Source organism: Babylonia areolata, chromosome 15, assembly GCF_041734735.1.
Source record: "Babylonia areolata isolate BAREFJ2019XMU chromosome 15, ASM4173473v1, whole genome shotgun sequence".
Lineage (NCBI taxonomy): Eukaryota > Metazoa > Mollusca > Gastropoda > Neogastropoda > Buccinidae > Babylonia > Babylonia areolata.
This window is the reverse complement of record NC_134890.1, coordinates 307,501-327,547: the sequence shown is the minus strand read 5'-3', so window position 1 is coordinate 327,547 and position 20,047 is coordinate 307,501. Positions and strand designations below refer to the sequence as shown.

Genomic DNA, 20,047 nt, shown 5'->3' with positions numbered 1-20,047 from the left:
GTTGGCTGTATTGTGTTGTGTTGTGTTGGATGTATTGTATTGTGTTGTGTTGGATGTATTGTATTGCGTTGTGTTGGCTGTATTGTATTGTGTTGTGTTGGCTGTATTGTGTTGTGTTGTGTTGGATGTATTGTATTGTGTTGTGTTGGCTGTATTGTATTGTGTTGTGTTGGATGTATTGTATTGTGTTGTGTTGGCTGTATTGTGTTGTGTTGTGTTGGCGGTATTGTATTGTATTGTGTTGTGTTGGCTGTATTGTATTGCGTTGTGTTGGCTGTATTGTATTGTGTTGTGTTGGATGTATTGTATTGTGTTGTGTTGGCTGTATTGTGTTGTGTTGTGTTGGCGGTATTGTATTGTATTGTGTTGTGTTGGCTGTATTGTATTGCGTTGTGTTGGCTGTATTGTGTTGTGTTGTGTTGGATGTATTGTATTGTGTTGTGTTGGCTGTATTGTATTGTGTTGTGTTGGATGTATTGTATTGTGTTGTGTTGGCTGTATTGTGTTGTGTTGTGTTGGATGTATTGTATTGTGTTGTGTTGGATGTATTGTATTGCGTTGTGTTGGCTGTATTGTATTGTGTTGTGTTGGCTGTATTGTGTTGTGTTGTGTTGGATGTATTGTATTGTGTTGTGTTGGCTGTATTGTGTTGTGTTGTGTTGGATGTATTGTATTGTGTTGTGTTGGCTGTATTGTGTTGTGTTGTGTTGGCGGTATTGTATTGTATTGCGTTGTGTTGGCTGTATTGTATTGCGTTGTGTTGGCTGTATTGTATTGTGTTGTGTTGGATGTATTGTATTGTGTTGTGTTGGCTGTATTGTGTTGTGTTGTGTTGGATGTATTGTATTGTGTTGTGTTGGCTGTATTGTGTTGTGTTGTGTTGGATGTATTGTATTGTGTTGCATTGTGTTGGATGTATTGCGTTGTGTTGGCTGTATTGTATTGTATTGCGTTGTGTTGGCTGTATTGTATTGTATTGCGTTGTGTTGGATGTATTGTATTGAGTTGTGTTGGCTGTATTGTATTGTATTGCGTTGTGTTGGATGTATTGTATTGTGTTGTGTTGGATGTATTGTATTGCGTTGTGTTGGCTGTATTGTATTGTGTTGTGTTGGATGTATTGTATTGTGTTGTATTGTGATGGATGTATTGTATTGTGTTGCATTGTGTTGGCTCTATTGTGTTGGATGTATTGTATTGTGCTGTATTGTGTTGGCTGTGTTGTATTGTGTTGGTTGTATTGTACTGTGTTGTGTTGAATGTACTGTATTGTATTGTATCGTGTTGAATGTACTGTATTGTATTGTATCGTGTTGAATGTATTGTATGTGTTGTATAGTGTTGGATGTACTGTATTGTGTTGTGTTGCACTGTGTTGCATTGTGGTGGATGTATTGTATTGTGCTGCACTGTGGTGGATGTATTGCATTGTATTGTGTTGGATGTATTGCATTGTGTTGTATTGTGTTCGATGCATTGTATTGTGTTGGATGTATTGCATTGTGTTGTATTGTGTTCGATGCATTGTATTGTGTTGGATGTATTGCATTGTGTTGTATTGTGTTGGATGCATTGTATTGTGTTGGATGTATTGTATTGTGTTGTATTGTGTTGAATGTATTGTGTGTGTTGAGGGGAGGGCACTCTCAAGTCGGACGTGATGTTATTATCGGGTAAATGGTGGTAGGTGTGTTGTTTTTGTGTTGTGCTGTGTCGTCAGTCAGTATGAACACACTCTCTGGTCAGACGAGATTTTGTATCGGGTGAAAAGTGTGCAAGTGATTCCTACTTATGTTGTCGTAGTTATTATTGTTAACAACAATACAGCTGTTTAGTGATGGTAGTTGTGTGATATTCTTCTCTCTCTCTCTCTCTCTCTCTCTCTCTCTCTCACACACACACACACACACACACACACACACACGGAAGGGTACCTTCCAGGTAAAAGCCAAAGTTCCCACAGTGCTGTGACCGGTGGCTATATCTTCCGGAGCTTTCTTGGGCCGAGCATCAGGTACCTTGACGAAGGCTGCAACAATGAGAGCCAGGCATCACACAGCACTGATTCCTCACTCACGCGGCACAAACTACTACTGGGAAAACAAAGAGAGAAAGAGAGCAAAATGAGGACAGACAGACAGACAGACGTGCGCGCGCGCGGAGTGATAAAATGCCAGAGAGAGAATGAGTGAAAGAGGGGAAGCGAGAGAGAGAGAGAGAGAGAGAGAGAGAGAGAGATACAGAGAGAGATACAGAGATAGAAAGAGAGAGATAGAGAGAGACAGATAGAGAGAGAGAGAGAGAGAAAGAGAGAGAGAGACTGGAGATGAAAGGAGAGAGAGAGATTTAGAGAGAAAGAGAGAAAGGGATACATGGACACACAGAGACTGACTGGCAACACAGAGAGAGAGAGAGAAGATAAAGAAAGGGACAGAGAGAGAGGGACAGACAGACAGACATAATGATAAAGACAGTGAAAGACAGAAAGAGAGACATACAGAGAGAGAGAGGCAGAAAAACAGACAAACAGACATAACAAGAAACAGAGTGAAAGACCGAGAAAGAAACATACAGATACACACAGAGAGAGAGAGGGACAGACAGACAGACAGAGAGACAGACAGACAGAGAGAGAAACAGAAACAGAGAGAGAGAAACAGAGACAGACAGACAGACATACAGAGAAAGAGACATACATACATAAATACACACACACACACACACACACACAGCACCGACCTGAGGGCAGACTGGCAGTACCGACGCCGTACTCATTGACGGCCTTGACCCGGAAGGAGTAGGATGACCCCGGGGAAAGGTCAGCCACACGGTACAGACGTTGGTCCGCGCGCTCCGAGTCCTGGGCCCGTGCCGCTGTCAGGTCTGGTTCACAGGGGGTGGTGGTGGTGGTTGTTATCATTACTATTATTATTGTTGTTGTTGTTATCGTTGTTGTTGTTATTGTTATTATTATCATTACTATTATTATTGTTGTTGTTGTTATCGTTATCGTTGTTGTTGTTATCGTTGTTGTTGTTATTGTTATTATTATCATTACTATTATTATCGTTGTTGTTGTTATCATTATCGTTGTTGTTGTTATTGTTATTATTATCATTACTATTATTATTGTTGTTGTTGTTATCATTATCGTTGTTGTTGTTATCGTTGTTGTTATTATTATTATTGTTGTTGTTATCATTATTGTTGTTGTTTTTGTTATCATTATTGTTGTTATTATTATCATTATTGCTGTTGTTATCATTATTATGTTATTATCATTATTGTTGTTATCATTATTGTTGTTGTTGTTATCATCATCTTTGTTGTTATCAATGTTGTTGAAGTTATTATTGTTGTTATTATCATTGTTGTTGTTATTGTTATTATTGTAGTTATTATCATTTTGTAGTTGTTATCATTATTGTTGTTGCTATCAATGTTGTTGAAGTTATTATTGTTGTTATTATCATTGTTGTTGTTATTGTTATTATTGTTGTTATTATCATTTTGTAGTTGTTATCATTATTGTTGTTGTTATCATTATTGTTGTTGTTATCAATGTTGTTGAAGTTATTATTGTTGTTATTATCATTGTTGTTGTTGTTATCATTGTTGTTGTTGTTATCATTATTGTTGTTACCATCACCATCATCACTATTACTATCATTATTATTATCATCATCATTATTATTGTGTTCGTGTTGTTGTTGTTGTTATCAATATTACTACCACCACTACTGCTGCTAGTCTGCGCCCGCTCCGATAACCACCACCACCCTCTCCATACAACACCACACATCTGTCGGAAAATCCTCCCCCTCCCCCCATGCCCATACTCCCCCCGCCCCACCTTCCCCCCATGACCCCCGCCCCCCTGTCCCAATTCATGCCAAAGACACGCTCCCCCTTTTTGTCCGCATTTCAGTTCAGTCTTAGGCCCGCCCTGACACCTTCAAACTTCTTTTTTTTTTCTCTCTGATTACTCCTCACAGTTCTTAGTTTTACCTCTGTCTTGGTTTTGCCCTCTCTTTTCTTCTCCATTCTCTATTTTTCTCCCCATGAAGAAGGGCCTAGGGCCCGAAACGTCGGGAAACTCTCTTCATAGGACAAGTCACCACCTCCAGGTTAGTCTCAGCCGTTTTCTCGCCTGAAGGCATCTCACCTCCGCTCCGTTCCACCCATCCACCCGCCTCAAGGAGGAAGGTGGCCGAATGGTTAACACGTTCATCTACCCGATACAGTTCACGTCAGGGTGTGAGTTCCATTCTCGCCCTTTGAGAGGAAAATCCAGTTTCGCTTCTAGTCATTCAGGTGTGCTGCAGGCACACAAAAAAACCGAACGCATGTCAACTGGAGTGTTGTTCTCTGGGAAACTTGTGCAGAAGAACTCCACTCTAACAGATAACGCCAATACGGAAGCAATCAAGTCCCTGACTTCTAAATATATTTCTGTTTAATAATTACGATGTAATAATTCAGTGCAATGTTTTTAAAAGCGAATATGTGAAATGCTTTTATTTGAGAACATATGTTTTTTACTCTTGTTTAATCAAGTAATCCGCGTGTGTGGGGTGGGTGGGGGTGGGGGTGGGGGAGGTGCGTGTGTGTGCTGATTATCTGGTTGCGGTTTCCCGCAATTTATCTTTATTCTTTCTTATCTGTCTGTTATAATCAATGTGCAATAGTAGGCTATGTTTATAATTATATTCAAATAATGTTTCTTAATTCTTTCTGTTTTTACATTAAGAATACTAGTTATTACCTGCAGTGTGTGGATGTATGTATGAAACGGTGTTTGTGATATTTTTTTACATTTGTATCTTCGTAATATTCGTAAAAGCTGTTGTTGACTTTTACAGTTATGGTCCCGATGTTGTTTACTTGTCTACGTTGTGATAATACACCTGACTAAATTTCTCCAGTTGGAGATAATAAAGTTATTCTTATCTTATGTATCGCGTTGAGTTATGCTGCTGGTTAGGCATCCGCCCTGTGGTGTGGGGAGCGGGTGTCGGAACACAGTGACGCCTGACTGAGGTCAGTGAAACCAGTGTCTCCATCCACTCACCATCCACGTTCACTCTCCAGGAAGGGAAGAAGTTCGACCGGAGTTCGATGACGTAATGGATGATGGCCGACCCGCGGTCAGAGCCATCTTTCCACGTCACAATGACGTCATTTCCGTCGTTGCGCACGTGCAGCCCCGCTGGCTCAGAGGGTGGACCTGGGCGTTGAAAGAGTTGTCAGTGTGTGTGTGGGGGGGGGGGGGGGGGTGGTGGGGGGGGGGGGTGTTTATGTGTGTGTGATGTGTATGGCGGCGGCGGTGGTGGTGATGGTGGTTTGTGTGTGTGTGTGTGTGTGCGTGTGTGGGCGTACACGCGCGTGTGTGTATGTGTGTGTGATTGTGTGAGAGAGAGAGACAGAGGAAAAGGCAGGAGAAAGACAGAGAGACATATAATGGAAGAGGGGGGCAGAGAGAGAGAGAGAGAGAGAGAGAGAGAGAGAGACAGACAGACAGACAGACACACACACACACACACACACACACACACAGACACAGACAGAGAGAGAAAGACATCTTTGTCCTTGGAAGATATTTTGAATAATAATTCATTACTCCGACAAATCACAGAATACTTGAATCAAAGTCCAGTTGGTATCTACCTTTGATTGATTATATCTTTGTTATAATGATTATGCTTGATCCTGTTACAAGAGTGTTTGAAATAGTTATACATTTCTCTCAGTTAGTTCAGTCTTTCGTAGCTCTTTCTGTTAAGTTCTGCCACTCTTGATGTGTCTGTTCCTGTATCAGTCATCACACCACCTCTTCCCCTCGCCCCACTCTCCACTCCCCACCCCCACCCCCCCACTGCGCACACACATGTACTGCTCCCCCCCCCCCTCCCTCCATCTAATATCACTTACCAGTGAAAAGACGTTCACCTACTAAAGAAAGAAGAAAGAAAAAGAGAAGGACAGACAGAGAGACAGACAGAAAGAGACAGACAGAGGCATACAGACAGAGACAGACATATCCACAGAGACAGACATACTAAGGCAAACAGACAAAGACAGACAGGGACAGAGAGAGAGGCAGAGAGAGAGAGGGGGGGACAGAGAGACAGAAACAGACAGACAGAGAGAGACTGACAGGGAGAGAGAGGGGGAGAGAGACAGAGACAGAGAGAGAGAGAGAGGCAGGGAGAGAGGGGGGACAGAGAGACAGAGACAGACGGAGAGAGAGAGGCAGGGAGAGAGAGGGGGGACAGAGAGACAGAGACAGAGAGAGAGAGGCAGGGAAAGAGAGGGGGGACAGAGAGACAGAGACAGACAGAGAGAGAGATGCAGGGAAAGAGAGGGGGGACAGAGAGACAGAGACAGACGGAGAGAGAGAGGCAGGGAAAGAGAGGGGGGACAGAGAGACAGAGACAGACGGAGAGAGAGAGGCAGGGAAAGAGAGGGGGGACAGAGAGACAGAGACAGAGAGAGAGAGGCAGGGAGAGAGGGGGGACAGAGAGACAGAGACAGACGGAGAGAGAGAGGCAGGGAAAGAGAGGGGGGACAGAGAGACAGAGACAGACAGAGAGAGAGAGGCAGGGAAAGAGAGGGGGGACAGAGAGACAGAGACAGACGGAGAGAGAGAGGCAGGGAAAGAGAGGGGGGACAGAGAGACAGAGACAGACGGAGAGAGAGAGGCAGGGAAAGAGAGGGAGGACAGAGAGACAGAGACAGAGAGAGAGAGGCAGGGAAAGAGAGGGGGACAGAGAGACAGAGACAGAGAGAGAGAGGCAGGGAAAGAGAGGGGGGACAGAGAGACAGAGACAGACAGAGAGAGAGAGGCAGGGAAAGAGAGGGGGGACAGAGAGACAGAGACAGACGGAGAGAGAGAGGCAGGGAAAGGGAGGGGGGACAGAGAGACAGAGACAGACAGAGAGACAGAGGCAGGGAAAGAGAGGGGGGACAGAGACAGAGACAGACAGAGAGAGAGAGAGAGGCAGGGAGAGAGAGGGGGGACAGAGAGACAGAGACAGACGGAGAGAGAGAGGCAGGGAAAGAGAGGGGGGACAGAGAGACAGAGAGAAAAAGAGGCAGGGAAAGAGAGGGGGGACAGAGAGACAGAGACAGACGGAGAGAGAGTGGGGACAAAGAGACAGAGACAGACAGAGAGAGAGAGGCAGGGAGAGAGAGGGGGACAGAGAGACAGAGACAGACAGAGAGAGAGGCAGGGAGAGAGAGGGGGACAGAGAGACAGAGACAGAGAGAGAGGGGGAGAGAGAGACAGAGAGAGAGAGGCAGGGAGAGAGAGGGGGACAGAGAGACAGAGACAGAGAGAGAGGCAGGGAGAGAGAGGGGCACAGAGACACAGACAGACAGAGAGAGAGGCAGGGAGAGAGAGAGGGACAGACAGACAGACAGAGAGACAGAGAGAGAGAGAGGCAGGGAGAGAGAGAGGGACAGACAGACAGACAGAGAGACAGACAGAAAGAGACAGACAGAGGCATACAGACAGAGACAGACATATCCACAGAGAAAGACATACTAAGGCAAACAGACAAAGACAGACAGGGACAGAGAGAGAGGCAGAGAGAGAGAGGGGGGGACAGAGAGACAGAAACAGACAGACAGAGAGAGACTGACAGGGAGAGAGAGGGGGAGAGAGACAGAGACAGAGAGAGAGAGAGAGGCAGGGAGAGAGGGGGGACAGAGAGACAGAGACAGACGGAGAGAGAGAGGCAGGGAGAGAGAGGGGGGACAGAGAGACAGAGACAGAGAGAGAGAGGCAGGGAAAGAGAGGGGGGACAGAGAGACAGAGACAGACAGAGAGAGAGATGCAGGGAAAGAGAGGGGGGACAGAGAGACAGAGACAGACGGAGAGAGAGAGGCAGGGAAAGAGAGGGGGGACAGAGAGACAGAGACAGACGGAGAGAGAGAGGCAGGGAAAGAGAGGGGGGACAGAGAGACAGAGACAGACGGAGAGAGAGAGGCAGGGAAAGAGAGGGGGGACAGAGAGACAGAGACAGAGAGAGAGAGGCAGGGAGAGAGGGGGGACAGAGAGACAGAGACAGACGGAGAGAGAGAGGCAGGGAAAGAGAGGGGGGACAGAGAGACAGAGACAGAGAGAGAGAGGCAGGGAAAGAGAGGGGGACAGAGAGACACAGACAGAGAGAGAGAGGCAGGGAAAGAGAGGGGGGACAGAGAGACAGAGACAGACGGAGAGAGAGAGGCAGGGAAAGAGAGGGGGGACAGAGAGACAGTGACAGACGGAGAGAGAGAGGCAGGGAAAGAGAGGGAGGACAGAGAGACAGAGACAGAGAGAGAGAGGCAGGGAAAGAGAGGGGGGACAGAGAGACAGAGAGAGAGAGAGGCAGGGAAAGAGAGGGGGGACAGAGAGACAGAGACAGACAGAGAGAGAGAGGCAGGGAAAGAGAGGGGGGACAGAGAGACAGAGACAGACGGAGAGAGAGAGGCAGGGAAAGGGAGGGGGGACAGAGAGACAGAGACAGACAGAGAGACAGAGGCAGGGAAAGAGAGGGGGGACAGAGACAGAGACAGACAGAGAGAGAGAGGCAGGGAGAGAGAGGGGGGACAGAGAGACAGAGACAGACGGAGAGAGAGAGGCAGGGAAAGAGAGGGGGGACAGAGAGACAGAGAGAAAAAGAGGCAGGGAAAGAGAGGGGGGACAGAGAGACAGAGACAGACGGAGAGAGAGAGTGGGGACAAAGAGACAGAGACAGACAGAGAGAGAGAGGCAGGGAGAGAGAGGGGGACAGAGAGACAGAGACAGACAGAGAGAGAGGCAGGGAGAGAGAGGGGGACAGAGAGACAGAGACAGAGAGAGAGGGGGGACAGAGAGACAGAGACAGACAGAGAGAGAGAGGCAGGGAGAGAGAGGGGGACAGAGAGACAGAGACAGAGAGAGAGGCAGGGAGAGAGAGGGGCACAGAGACACAGACAGACAGAGAGAGAGGCAGGGAGAGAGAGAGGGACAGACAGACAGACAGAGAGACAGAGAGAGAGAGAGAGGCAGGGAGAGAGAGAGGGACAGACAGACAGACAGAGAGACAGAGAGAGAGAGAGGCAGGGAGAGAGAGAGGGACAGACAGACAGACAGACAGACAGAGAGAGAGAGAGGCAGGGAGAGAGAGAGGGACAGACAGACAGACAGACAGACAGAGAGAGAGAGAGGCAGGGAGAGAGAGGGACAGACAGACAGACAGAGAGACAGAGAGAGAGAGAGGCAGGGAGAGAGAGAGGGACAGACAGAGAGAGAGAGAGGCAGGGAGAGAGAGAGGGACAGAGAGACAGAGACAGACAGACAGACAGAGACCTCTGACAGTGAGGAAGGCGGCAGCGGAGACCTTATCCCCCACAGTGACGGCAGTGCACTGGTACCAGCCTTCATGCCGGAACTGAGCGTTGATCACGTGCAGGCCCTGTAGTCCTTCCAGTCTGGCCTGTCACAGTCCGTCACACAGCCATGGAGAGAGAGAACCAACCAACCAACCAACCAACCAACCAACGATTTTTTTTAAATGAGGGAAGTGGAATGAGCATGCACATGCTTTTTGACTCATTTGTGTAAACAAAGTGAGTCTATGTTTTAACCCGGTGTTCGGTTGTGTGTGTGTGTGTGTGTGTGTGTGTGTGTGTGTGTGTGTGTGTGTGTCCGTGGTAAACTTTAACATTGACATTTTCTCTGCAAATACTTTGTCAGTTGACACCAAATTAGGCATAAAAATAGGAAAAATTCAGTTCTTTCCAGTCATCTTGTTTAAAACAATATTGCACCTCTGGGATGGGCACCAAAAAAAAAAAAAAAAAAAAAAAAAAAGAAGCCTAATTATATGCAAACTGCATTTACTGTTATATTTATATTTTTTGTATTCTCTAAACTTGGCACTTTGACCTGATATTCTGACCCAACAACAAGAGCAGTCATTATCATTTTTTGTTCAATCAGGAACTTCTTTTGCTAAGCATGGAAGTTTTATTTAGTTTGCAAACGTTTTGGTGCAGATAGTAAAAAAGGGAAATTACTCTGTAATTAATGCTAGGGGACTTAATTTGCTTTAAACTGATCTTTCTCATCTTAAATATTACATTTTGAAATTATACTCAATACATAAAAAGCTTGGATTTTTAAAAAGTGTATCACAAGTGAGTCTTGAAGGCCTTGCCTCTCTTGTTTTTTCTTAAAAAAAAAAATTACATCCAGCCCTCAGGGCAAACAGAAATGAAATCAAAATACTCACAGGATATCAACAGGTTATAGAAGTACATACATGACATTCAAATACACTCAAATACACAGTAAACATTTAAAGGTACATAATCATAATGCAATGACAAAATTTATACAAATATAATGATATAAAAGTGCAATATGAAAGAGAGAGCGAGAGAGATGATGATGAGATGATGATGATAGTAATGATGATGAAGATGATGATGATGACGACGATGGCGATGATGAAGTACACACATGGCATTCAGATACACACAAATACATACGTAAACATTCAAATGTAAATGATGATAATGCCTGTAGTTGAAGACAGACTGAAACAGAGAGACAAAGCAAGATGACGAGAAAACCTCGAACAAATTCATTTCAAGACAGAGAGAGAGAGAGAGTGAGGAGGGGGGGGGGGGGGGGGGGGGGGGGGGAGAAGGCTCCGTTTTTACTGCTTGAAGCAGACAATCCGCATAATAATAGTAGTAGTAGTAATGATAATAATGATGATAATAATAACAAGAGAGGCAAGACCTTCAAGACTCACTTATGATACACTTTAAAAAAAAATCTAATCGTTAAAATGTGTTCTGTATTTTTTATTATAAAGCTTCGCGTTAAAAAAAAAGAAAGAAAAAAAAAGTCCTAACCAGATTCGAATTAAGTCCCCTAGCATTAATTACAGAGTAATTTCCCTTTTTTACTGTCTGCACCAAAACGTTTGCAAAATAAATAAAACTTCCATGCTTAGCAAAAGAAGTTCCTGTTTGAACAAAAAATGATAATAATGACTGCTCTTGTTGTTGGGTCAGAATATCAGATCAAAGTGCCAAGTTTAGAGAATACAAAAAATATAAATATAACAGTAAATGCAGTTTGCATATAATTAGGCTTCATTTTTTATTTTTTTGTGCCCATCCGAGAGGTGCAATATTGTTTTAAACAAGATGACTGGAAAGAACTGAATTTTTCCTATTTTTAGGCCTAATTTGGTGTCAACTGACAAAGTATTTGCAGAGAAAATGTCAATGTTAAAGTTTACCACGGACACACAGACACACACACAGACAACCGAACACCGGGTTAAAACATACTCACTTTGTTTAAACAAGTGAGTCAATAATAATGATGCTGATGCTGATGATAAGCTTATATTAGGGCCAACAGCAAAGTGAGAGCTGTATGATCAATGGTTTCTCCATTGCAATAGGAAGTCATTTACAGTTTAGTTTTTTGTGAAGAACTATGACTCTCAAACTAGGAGGCAAGACTGCTCTGGCTCTTAGTGCTGCAGCCATGGGAGCCATCCCAACGCCGACTGCCCTAAAACCCTCTTGGCCGAGAGAGTGGGGATGTAACTTGGACAAGACACTCTCCACTATCATCAGATTCTAGCCCAGATAGTTGGGACAGCAGTTGCCTCCTCTGCTGTTCTTATGGTCACAGTCGGACACGACTGACTATCACTATCATACAATAATAATAATAATGCTAATAACTAACAAACAATGAAGAGTGGAGACTCTCTTCATACACAAGGCACACAACTTCAAGTCAACGCTGCTGTACACTACCGATTCAGTGGGCCCGCAGAATAAGTAAAATGAACAGTGGAACAAACATAATTACAGACACTTCCTCATAAAGTAATCTCCGGGCCTGTCCTTATACCGATCATTTAACAAGTGTACACAACAGCAATGATGGGAGAAATATTCAAACACAATCAATCAGCTTTTATTCAAGACTGGCACAGCCTTTTAATCCTGAATATACCATATTTTTTATTTAAAAAACAACAACTACTGCTGCTACAACAACTGCTACTGCTACATCTACTGCTAATGGATATTATTTGCTGCGATTTCTCCCAGAATCTAGACAATCCGCTGGCAGTTATCCATCCACACACAGCCACGCCCCAGGGAAAATGGAGTAGTGTCAGTTTCAGTTGCTCAAGGAGGCGTCACTGCGTTCGGACAAATCCATATACGCTACACCACAACTGCCAAGCAGATGCCTGACCAGCAGCATAACCCAACGCGCTTAGTCAGGCCTTGAGAAAAAAAAAGGTGAATAAATTATAGATAAGCTTACATAAATAAATGAATAAATAAATAAATAAATAAATAATAATTATGATATAAAAAAAGGTAGTAGTAATGAAAGAAAAAAAAAGACAACAATGATGATAAATAAGCAAATAAATGTAAAACATGAAGACACACATTCACACATACAGCCACACATGCATAACAGATATGCACCAAACACGCAGTTTCACAGATAAAAGGAGTAATCACACTCAACCATACATGCCGTGGAAGCTCGTGTTGTGCTAGATATTTCTTTATCAGTTTGTTCATTGAATGTTGGTGCACCTTGGTGTTGTACTGTGGGTGAAAAGACTTTTGCTGCCATCTCACCTTTGTCAGCAAACGTGTCATTTTTCTCTTTGACACATGTTAAAGTATTCTTGTGTCTTGTGCAGTCTTTTGGACTGAATTGATCTGAATTAAACTATCGTTATTATTATCATTATCAGTATATTCATTTATGATCAGTCATCAGCGAATTAGAATTATCATTATTATTGTATTATCGTTATTATTTATTTTTTTTCATTATCATCAATGCAATCAGCGAATCATAATCATTATCATTACTATTATTGCCGCTATCGAGGGACAGCGTGTTCTCTGTGTGTGAATATGTGTGAGTACACACACACACACACACACACACACACACACACACACACACACACACACACCGGGCGGTACTCTGGCAGGTGCTCCAGGTCCAGCAGGTGCCCGTTGAAGGTCCACACATAGGCCAGGTCCTGGTGACGGCGGTCCACAGAGGCCTGGCAGGACAGGAAGGCGGACTCGTTCACCTGCACACGGCCGTTCTGGGGCGGTGTGCTCAGGGTCGTCTGTGCTGTGCACACATCAACGTCAAATCAAATGGGTAGTTTGTACTGTACCTGGTTTGTATTCTCTATTTGGTTGAATCTACTTATCCGTCTGTGCTGTGCACACATCAACGTCAAATCAAATGGGTAGTTTGTACTGTACCTGGTTTGTACTCCCTGTTTGGTTGAATCTACTTATCTGTCTGTGCTGTGCACACATCAACGTCAAATCAAATGGGTAGTTTGTACTGTACTTGGTTTGTATTCTCTGTTTGGTTGAATCTACTTATCCGTCTGTGCTGTGCACACATCAACGTCAAATCAAATGGGTAGTTTGTACTGTACCTGGTTTGTACTCCCTGTTTGGTTGAATCTACTTATCCGTCTGTGCTGTGCACACATCAACGTCAAATCAAATGGGTAGTTTGTACTGTACCTGGTTTGTATTCTCTGTTTGGTTGAATCTACTTATCCGTCTGTGCTGTGCACACATCAACGTCAAATCAAATGGGTAGTTTGTACTGTACCTGGTTTGTATTCTCTATTTGGTTGAATCTACTTATCCGTCTGTGCTGTGCACACATCAACGTCAAATCAAATGGGTAGTTTGTACTGTACCTGGTTTGTACTCCCTGTTTGGTTGAATCTACTTATCCGTCTGTGCTGTGCACACATCAACGTCAAATCAAATGGGTAGTTTGTACTGTACCTGGTTTGTATTCTCTATTTGGTTGAATCTACTTATCCGTCTGTGCTGTGCACACATCAACGTCAAATCAAATGGGTAGTTTGTACTGTACCTGGTTTGTATTCTCTATTTGGTTGAATCTACTTATCCGTCTGTGCTGTGCACACATCAACGTCAAATCAAATGGGTAGTTTGTACTGTACCTGGTTTGTATTCTCTGTTTGGTTGAATCTACTTATCCGTCTGTGCTGTGCACACATCAACGTCAAATCAAATGGGTAGTTTGTACTGTACCTGGTTTGTATTCTCTATTTGGTTGAATCTACTTATCCGTCTGTGCTGTGCACACATCAACGTCAAATCAAATGGGTAGTTTGTACTGTACCTGGTTTGTACTCCCTGTTTGGTTGAATCTACTTATCCGTCTGTGCTGTGCACACATCAACGTCAAATCAAATGGGTAGTTTGTACTGTACCTGGTTTGTATTCTCTATTTGGTTGAATCTACTTATCCGTCTGTGCTGTGCACACATCAACGTCAAATCAAATGGGTAGTTTGTACTGTACCTGGTTTGTATTCTCTATTTGGTTGAATCTACTTATCCGTCTGTGTTGTGCACACATCAACGTCAAATCAAATGGGTAGTTTGTACTGTACCTGGTTTGTATTCTCTATTTGGTTGAATCTACTTATCCGTCTGTGCTGTGCACACATCAACGTCAAATCAAATGGGGAGTTTGAACTGTATTCGGTTTGTACTCCCTGTTTGGTTGAATTTACTTATCTTTTGTTGCCGTGGGTTCTTTTACGTGCGCTAAGTGCGTGATTCGAACCAGCGCACTCAGATTCTTTCGCTTCCTTGGCGGACGCGTTAGCTCTAGGCCATCACTCCACAGTGTGCGTGCTGGTTATCATGGCTGATCAGTCCGCCAAGGAAGCGAGAGAATCTGAGAGCGCTGGTTCGAATCACGGCTCAGCCGCCGATGTTTTCTCCCCCTCCACTAGACCTTGAGAGGTGGTTTGGGCGCTAGTCATTCGGATGAGACGATAAACCGACGTCCCATGTGTAGCGTGCACTTAGCGCACGTAAAAGAACCCACGGCAGCAAAAGGATTGTTCCTAGCAAAATTCTGAAGAAAAATCCACTTTGATAGGAAAAACAAATAAAAAACTACACGCAGGAAAAAATACAAAAAATGGGTGGCGCTGTAGTATAGCGACGCGCTCTCCCTGGGAAGAGCAACCCGAATTTCACACAGAGAAATCTGCTGTGATAAAAAGAAATACAAATACAAAATACAAATACACTTATTTGCCGAAACAACAACAATAAAAAAAAACCCATAAGTATCACCCTCACCTCTTTAAACAACAACAAACCACCTCTTTAAACAACAAACCACAAGCCTAAACTTACTATCACCCTCTCCTCTTTAAACAACAACAAACCACCTCTTTAAACAACAACAAACCACCTCTTTAAACAACAACAAACCACCTCTTTAAACAACAATAAACCACAAGCCTAAACTTACTATCACCCTCTCCTCTTTAAACAACAACAAACCACAAGCCTAAACTTACTATCACCCTCTCCTCTTTAAACAACAAACTACAAGCCTAAACTTACTATCACCCTCTCCTCTTTAAACAACAAACCACAAGCCTAAACTTACTATCACCCTCACCTATTTAAACAACAACAAACCACCTCTTTAAACAACAAACCACAAGCCTAAACTTACTATCACCCTCTCCTCTTTAAACAACAACAAACCACCTCTTTAAACAACAAACCACAAGCCTAAACTTACTATCATCCTCACCTCTTTAAACAACATTAAACCACCTCTTTAAACAACAAACCACAAGCCTAAACTTTCTATCATCCTCACCTCTTTAAACAACGACAAACCACCTCTTTAAACACCAACAAACCACAAGCCTAAACTTTCTATCATCCTCACCTCTTCAAACAACGACAAACCACCTCTTTAAACACCAACAAACCACAAGCCTAAACTTTCTATCATCCTCACCTCTTCAAACAACGACAAACCACCTCTTTAAACACCAACAAACCACAAGCCTAAACTTTCTATCATCCTCACCTCTTCAAACAACGACAAACCACCTCTTTAAACAACAAACCACAAGCCTAAACTTTCTATCATCCTCACCTCTTCAAACAACGACAAACCACAAGCCTAAACTTACTATCATCCTCACCTCTTTAAACAACGACAAACCACAAGCCTAAACTTTCTATCATCCTCACCTCTTCAAACAACGACAAACCACAAGCCTAAACTTACTATCATCCTCACCTCTTCAAACAACGACAAACCACAAGCCTAAACTTTCTATCATCCTCACCTCTTCAAACAACGACAAACCACAAGCCTAAACTTACAAACCACAGTCAGAATCCCAGTACTGGCGTCCGAACCACGAGCATTCACAGCGGTGCACGTGTACTCCCCCTGGTCGGACGCCTGCACTTGAGTGATGAGGAGGTTTCCATTGGCCAGCTGCACCAGACGACCTTGACCCTCAGCGCCAGCAGTCAGCCCCAGGTCCCTCCCGTCGTGGTACCAGGTGATCTGGGGTACGGGTGCCGCCTCGGGTGCACAGATCAGGGTGGTGTTGCCCCCCACTGTGGCCTGCTGTGACGACTGCAGGGGTCGTTTGGCAAAGCTGGGTTTGAACTCTGTGAAGCAGGTAGCACACACACACACTCAGTGCCAGTCCAGCAGGTCGGGTTATGCTGCTTGTCACGCTCTATAGGAGACCGGACTTGTCACCCCCACCCGACCCACCACTAACACCCTGACAACACAAACACAGACTGTAACAGAATAAGAGTTCAATATATATTTATTCCGTACATGGAGCAAACAGTACACAGAGGGTTTAATAGACGACGGAAAACAACAAATCACACTACTACAAAGACAAGTTATCCAGCAAATTAACTAAAGGGTATGGAATGGCACAAAACGTGGAAATAACCACGATCCTTCAAGTGAAGGCCAGTGGTCTCAAGAGTGAATAAATTCACTTCTGGAAGGAAAATAACCAATGATTTAGCACGTGAGTGAGTGTGTGTGTGTGTGTGTGTGTGTGAGTGTGTGAATACGTGTGTAGACGGTGACGTGGAAACACAAGCACAAAGTTGATGATGTTGCGACGATGATGAAGTTGTGACGACGACGAAGAACAGGAAGTGACGACGAAGAACAGGAAGTGACGACGACGACAAGACTGGAAATGAACTGAAGTACAAGCACCAGGCCAGAGAACGCTGGCGATGGAAGACAGCGGCAGATGGCAGCAGCCCATGGAAGTCGAAGGCTGGCAGTGGGATTCCAAGGGGAGACAATGGATGCCCAGTGGAAGGGACAAGGAAGTCAGTGGAAGGGATATGGAAGTCAGTGGAAGACACGGAAAGTGGGAACGCTGACAGCACTGTATACAGTCTGTTGTCCACTCGTAGCATTCACTTTTCACCTTCACACCTTCACCTATCCCGTAGTCTTGTGGACCGTTGGGGCGCCACAGGTGATCTGGCAACCAGCATCCTCACTTTTGGACCCACCCAATTAAACAACATAAGTGTACCTAGCCCAGAATTCATAAAGAAAAACAAATCTTACAAAATTTCCGTGTAACCCCTCTCTGCTCAACACATGGGCTATAGAACATTTCAATTTTAATCAGCTGAGCTCTTTCAGAAGGAACTGACATGTAAAGGTCTTATGCTAAATCAATGAAGTTTAAAAGGCTGGGTGGAGAGAGGGAACTCGGCGTCAAGTGTCTTTCCCATGAACACAACGTGGAGCGATGGCCGAGAGGTAACGCGTCCGCCTAGGGAGCGACAGAATCTGAGCGCGCTGGTTCCAATCACGGCTCAGCCGCCGATATTTTCTCCCCCTCCACCAGACCTTGAGCGGTGGTCTGGACGCTAGTCATTCGGATGAGACGATAAACCGAGGTCCCGTGTGCAGCATGCACTTAGCGCACGTAAAAGAACCCACGGCGACAAAAGGTTTGTCCCTGGCAAAATTCTGTAAAAAAAAAATCCACTTTGATAGGAAAACAAATAAAACTGCACGTACGAAAAAATACAAAAAAATGGGTGGCGCTGTAGCGCGGCGACACGCTCTCCCTGGGGAGAGCAGCCCGAATTTCACACAGAGAAATCTGTTGTGATAAAAAGAAATACAAAAACAAATACAAATGTCGAAACAAAGCCTAGAAACATGAGCACTGTGAATTATGTGGCGTGTCATTAATAACCTTTTCGCTGTTGAGCTTTGGTGAAAAACATCGTGTGGCATACATCTGGAGTTCAAATGTGCACTTTGTTTTGTGTATGTTGAACTTCAAATGTGTACTGGGTGTATGTACCATTGAGTCGTTAAGTTGGCTTAAGGGGGGACACGGCAGTGCAAAAGAAACCAAAATGATGATTTTTACTGATTTGGGTTTTTGATGGATTTTGATTCTTGAACATCTCTTCTATGATATGCATGCTTTTCCACTGTAAAGATGTCTTTAAAGATGAAAAAATTGCCAATAAAGATTGCTTCCTGAATCACGGAAGTGTTTATTTTGTTCAATTTCGACGCAAGTCTTCAAGTTTCTGGCCTTGACAACATACCTTGGACTTGCTCAATGATGAGTAAACCTACAACCATGAGACTTTGCATGATTGTTTCATAACATGTTATTGAATTTTTGTCGTGAGTATGTATGAAAATATTCTCTGGGTTTTAATTCATAGCGGTTCCAATCGTTTTACCCATTGTACCCTTTGAGGATTTCGCAATGCCCAAAATTTCAAAAAATCATAAAAAATATAATAATTGAAGAATCAACACAGTTTCACAAGAAAATGAAGATAATGTCATTGTGCATCAAGCCAAGATGTTGTGTGTGTGTGTTTGTGAGACAGAGAGACTCTGTGTGTGTGTGTGTGTGTGTGTGTGTGTGTGTGTGTGTGTGTGTGTGTGTGTGTGTGAGAGGGGCATCATACAGACAGACAGACATACAGACAGACAGGTAGGCAGACAGATACAGAGAGAGACAGACAGACAGACAGAGAGAGGGAGGGAGAAAGAAAAAAACCCTCTCCTCCCCATCAACTCACCCAACACCCGAACCTGAGCGGACGAGAAACTGGTGCCGTACACGTTGGTCGCCGAGCACTGGTACATCCCGCTGTGTTTCTCAGGGTCAGCCCGGGTGAAGGTCACCACGTTACCTCTGACCTCGACCTCCCCCAAGGTGGAGGTCAGAGGCCGAGCGTCCTTGAACCAGGCGTATCTAGGCAACGGGACGCCCATGGCCTGGCAGCGGAGGGAGAAGGAGGTGTTGACATCGACGTGTTGGTCCCTCAGGGGGAAGACGAAGAAAGGAGCAGCTGAAAGGAGAAGGAAGTGTTGTCTTCTTTTTCTGCATTCGTGGACTGCAACTCCCACGTTCGCTCGTATGTACACCAGTGGGCTTTAACGTCAACGACCGTTTTTACCCCACCATGTATGTAGCCAGACTCCGTTTTGTTAAAGTATATGGAGGGGTTTCAGTTTTGGCGATTGTAGACATTTTGACGGGCGCAATAGCAGAGAGGTTAAAGGGTAAGACTTTCAATCTGAGGGTCCCAGGTTCGAATCTCGGGGACAGCGCCTGGTGAGTAAATTGTGGAGATTTTCCCGATCTCCCAGGTCAACATTATGTGTAGACCTGCCAGTGCCTGAACCCTCTTCGCGTGTATACGCAAGCAGAAGATCAAATACGCACGTTAAAGATCCTGTAATCCATGTCAGCATTCGGTGGGTTATGGAAACAAGAACATACCCAGCATGCACACCCCCCGCTCACACACACACACGCACACACACACACGAACTCACCCTCCACCGCAATGCTCAACGTCTTCTCATCCGAGGCGCGCGTGCCTCTCTCCACCCGGCACGTGTATCTACCCGAGTCCTCCAGCTGAAGGTCGGGTATGAGCAGTACCCGGTTGAGGTCCGTGTAGCGGGCTTTGTGGGGGATGGGGCCGTTGTCTCGGCGCCACGAGTAGTACAGGGGCAGCCTGTCAGTGACACTGCTGTCAGGAGGTGTCTGTGGGGGTGGGGGTGAAGGTATGGATGTGTGTGTATGGATGTATAGAATAGAATAGAATAGAATATGTCTTTA

At 44.6% G+C, this 20,047-nt stretch overlaps 1 protein-coding gene across 1 annotated transcript in view; it reads right to left on the bottom strand.

The window, feature by feature from the left end:
* The window catches only part of LOC143290082 (contactin-like), a 90,836-nt gene that overhangs the window by 15,869 nt on the left and 54,920 nt on the right, over window positions 1-20,047 (bottom strand). Inside the window, exons 12-19 of the mRNA XM_076599372.1 lie at window positions 19,759-19,943; window positions 18,996-19,268; window positions 16,257-16,553; window positions 13,014-13,180; window positions 9,335-9,461; window positions 5,072-5,227; window positions 2,740-2,883; window positions 1,923-2,029 (exon numbers count right to left, since the gene is read on the bottom strand). Coding sequence (XP_076455487.1) covers window positions 1,923-2,029; window positions 2,740-2,883; window positions 5,072-5,227; window positions 9,335-9,461; window positions 13,014-13,180; window positions 16,257-16,553; window positions 18,996-19,268; window positions 19,759-19,943 — 1,456 coding nt within the window. The remainder of the gene's footprint in view (window positions 1-1,922; window positions 2,030-2,739; window positions 2,884-5,071; window positions 5,228-9,334; window positions 9,462-13,013; window positions 13,181-16,256; window positions 16,554-18,995; window positions 19,269-19,758; window positions 19,944-20,047) is intronic.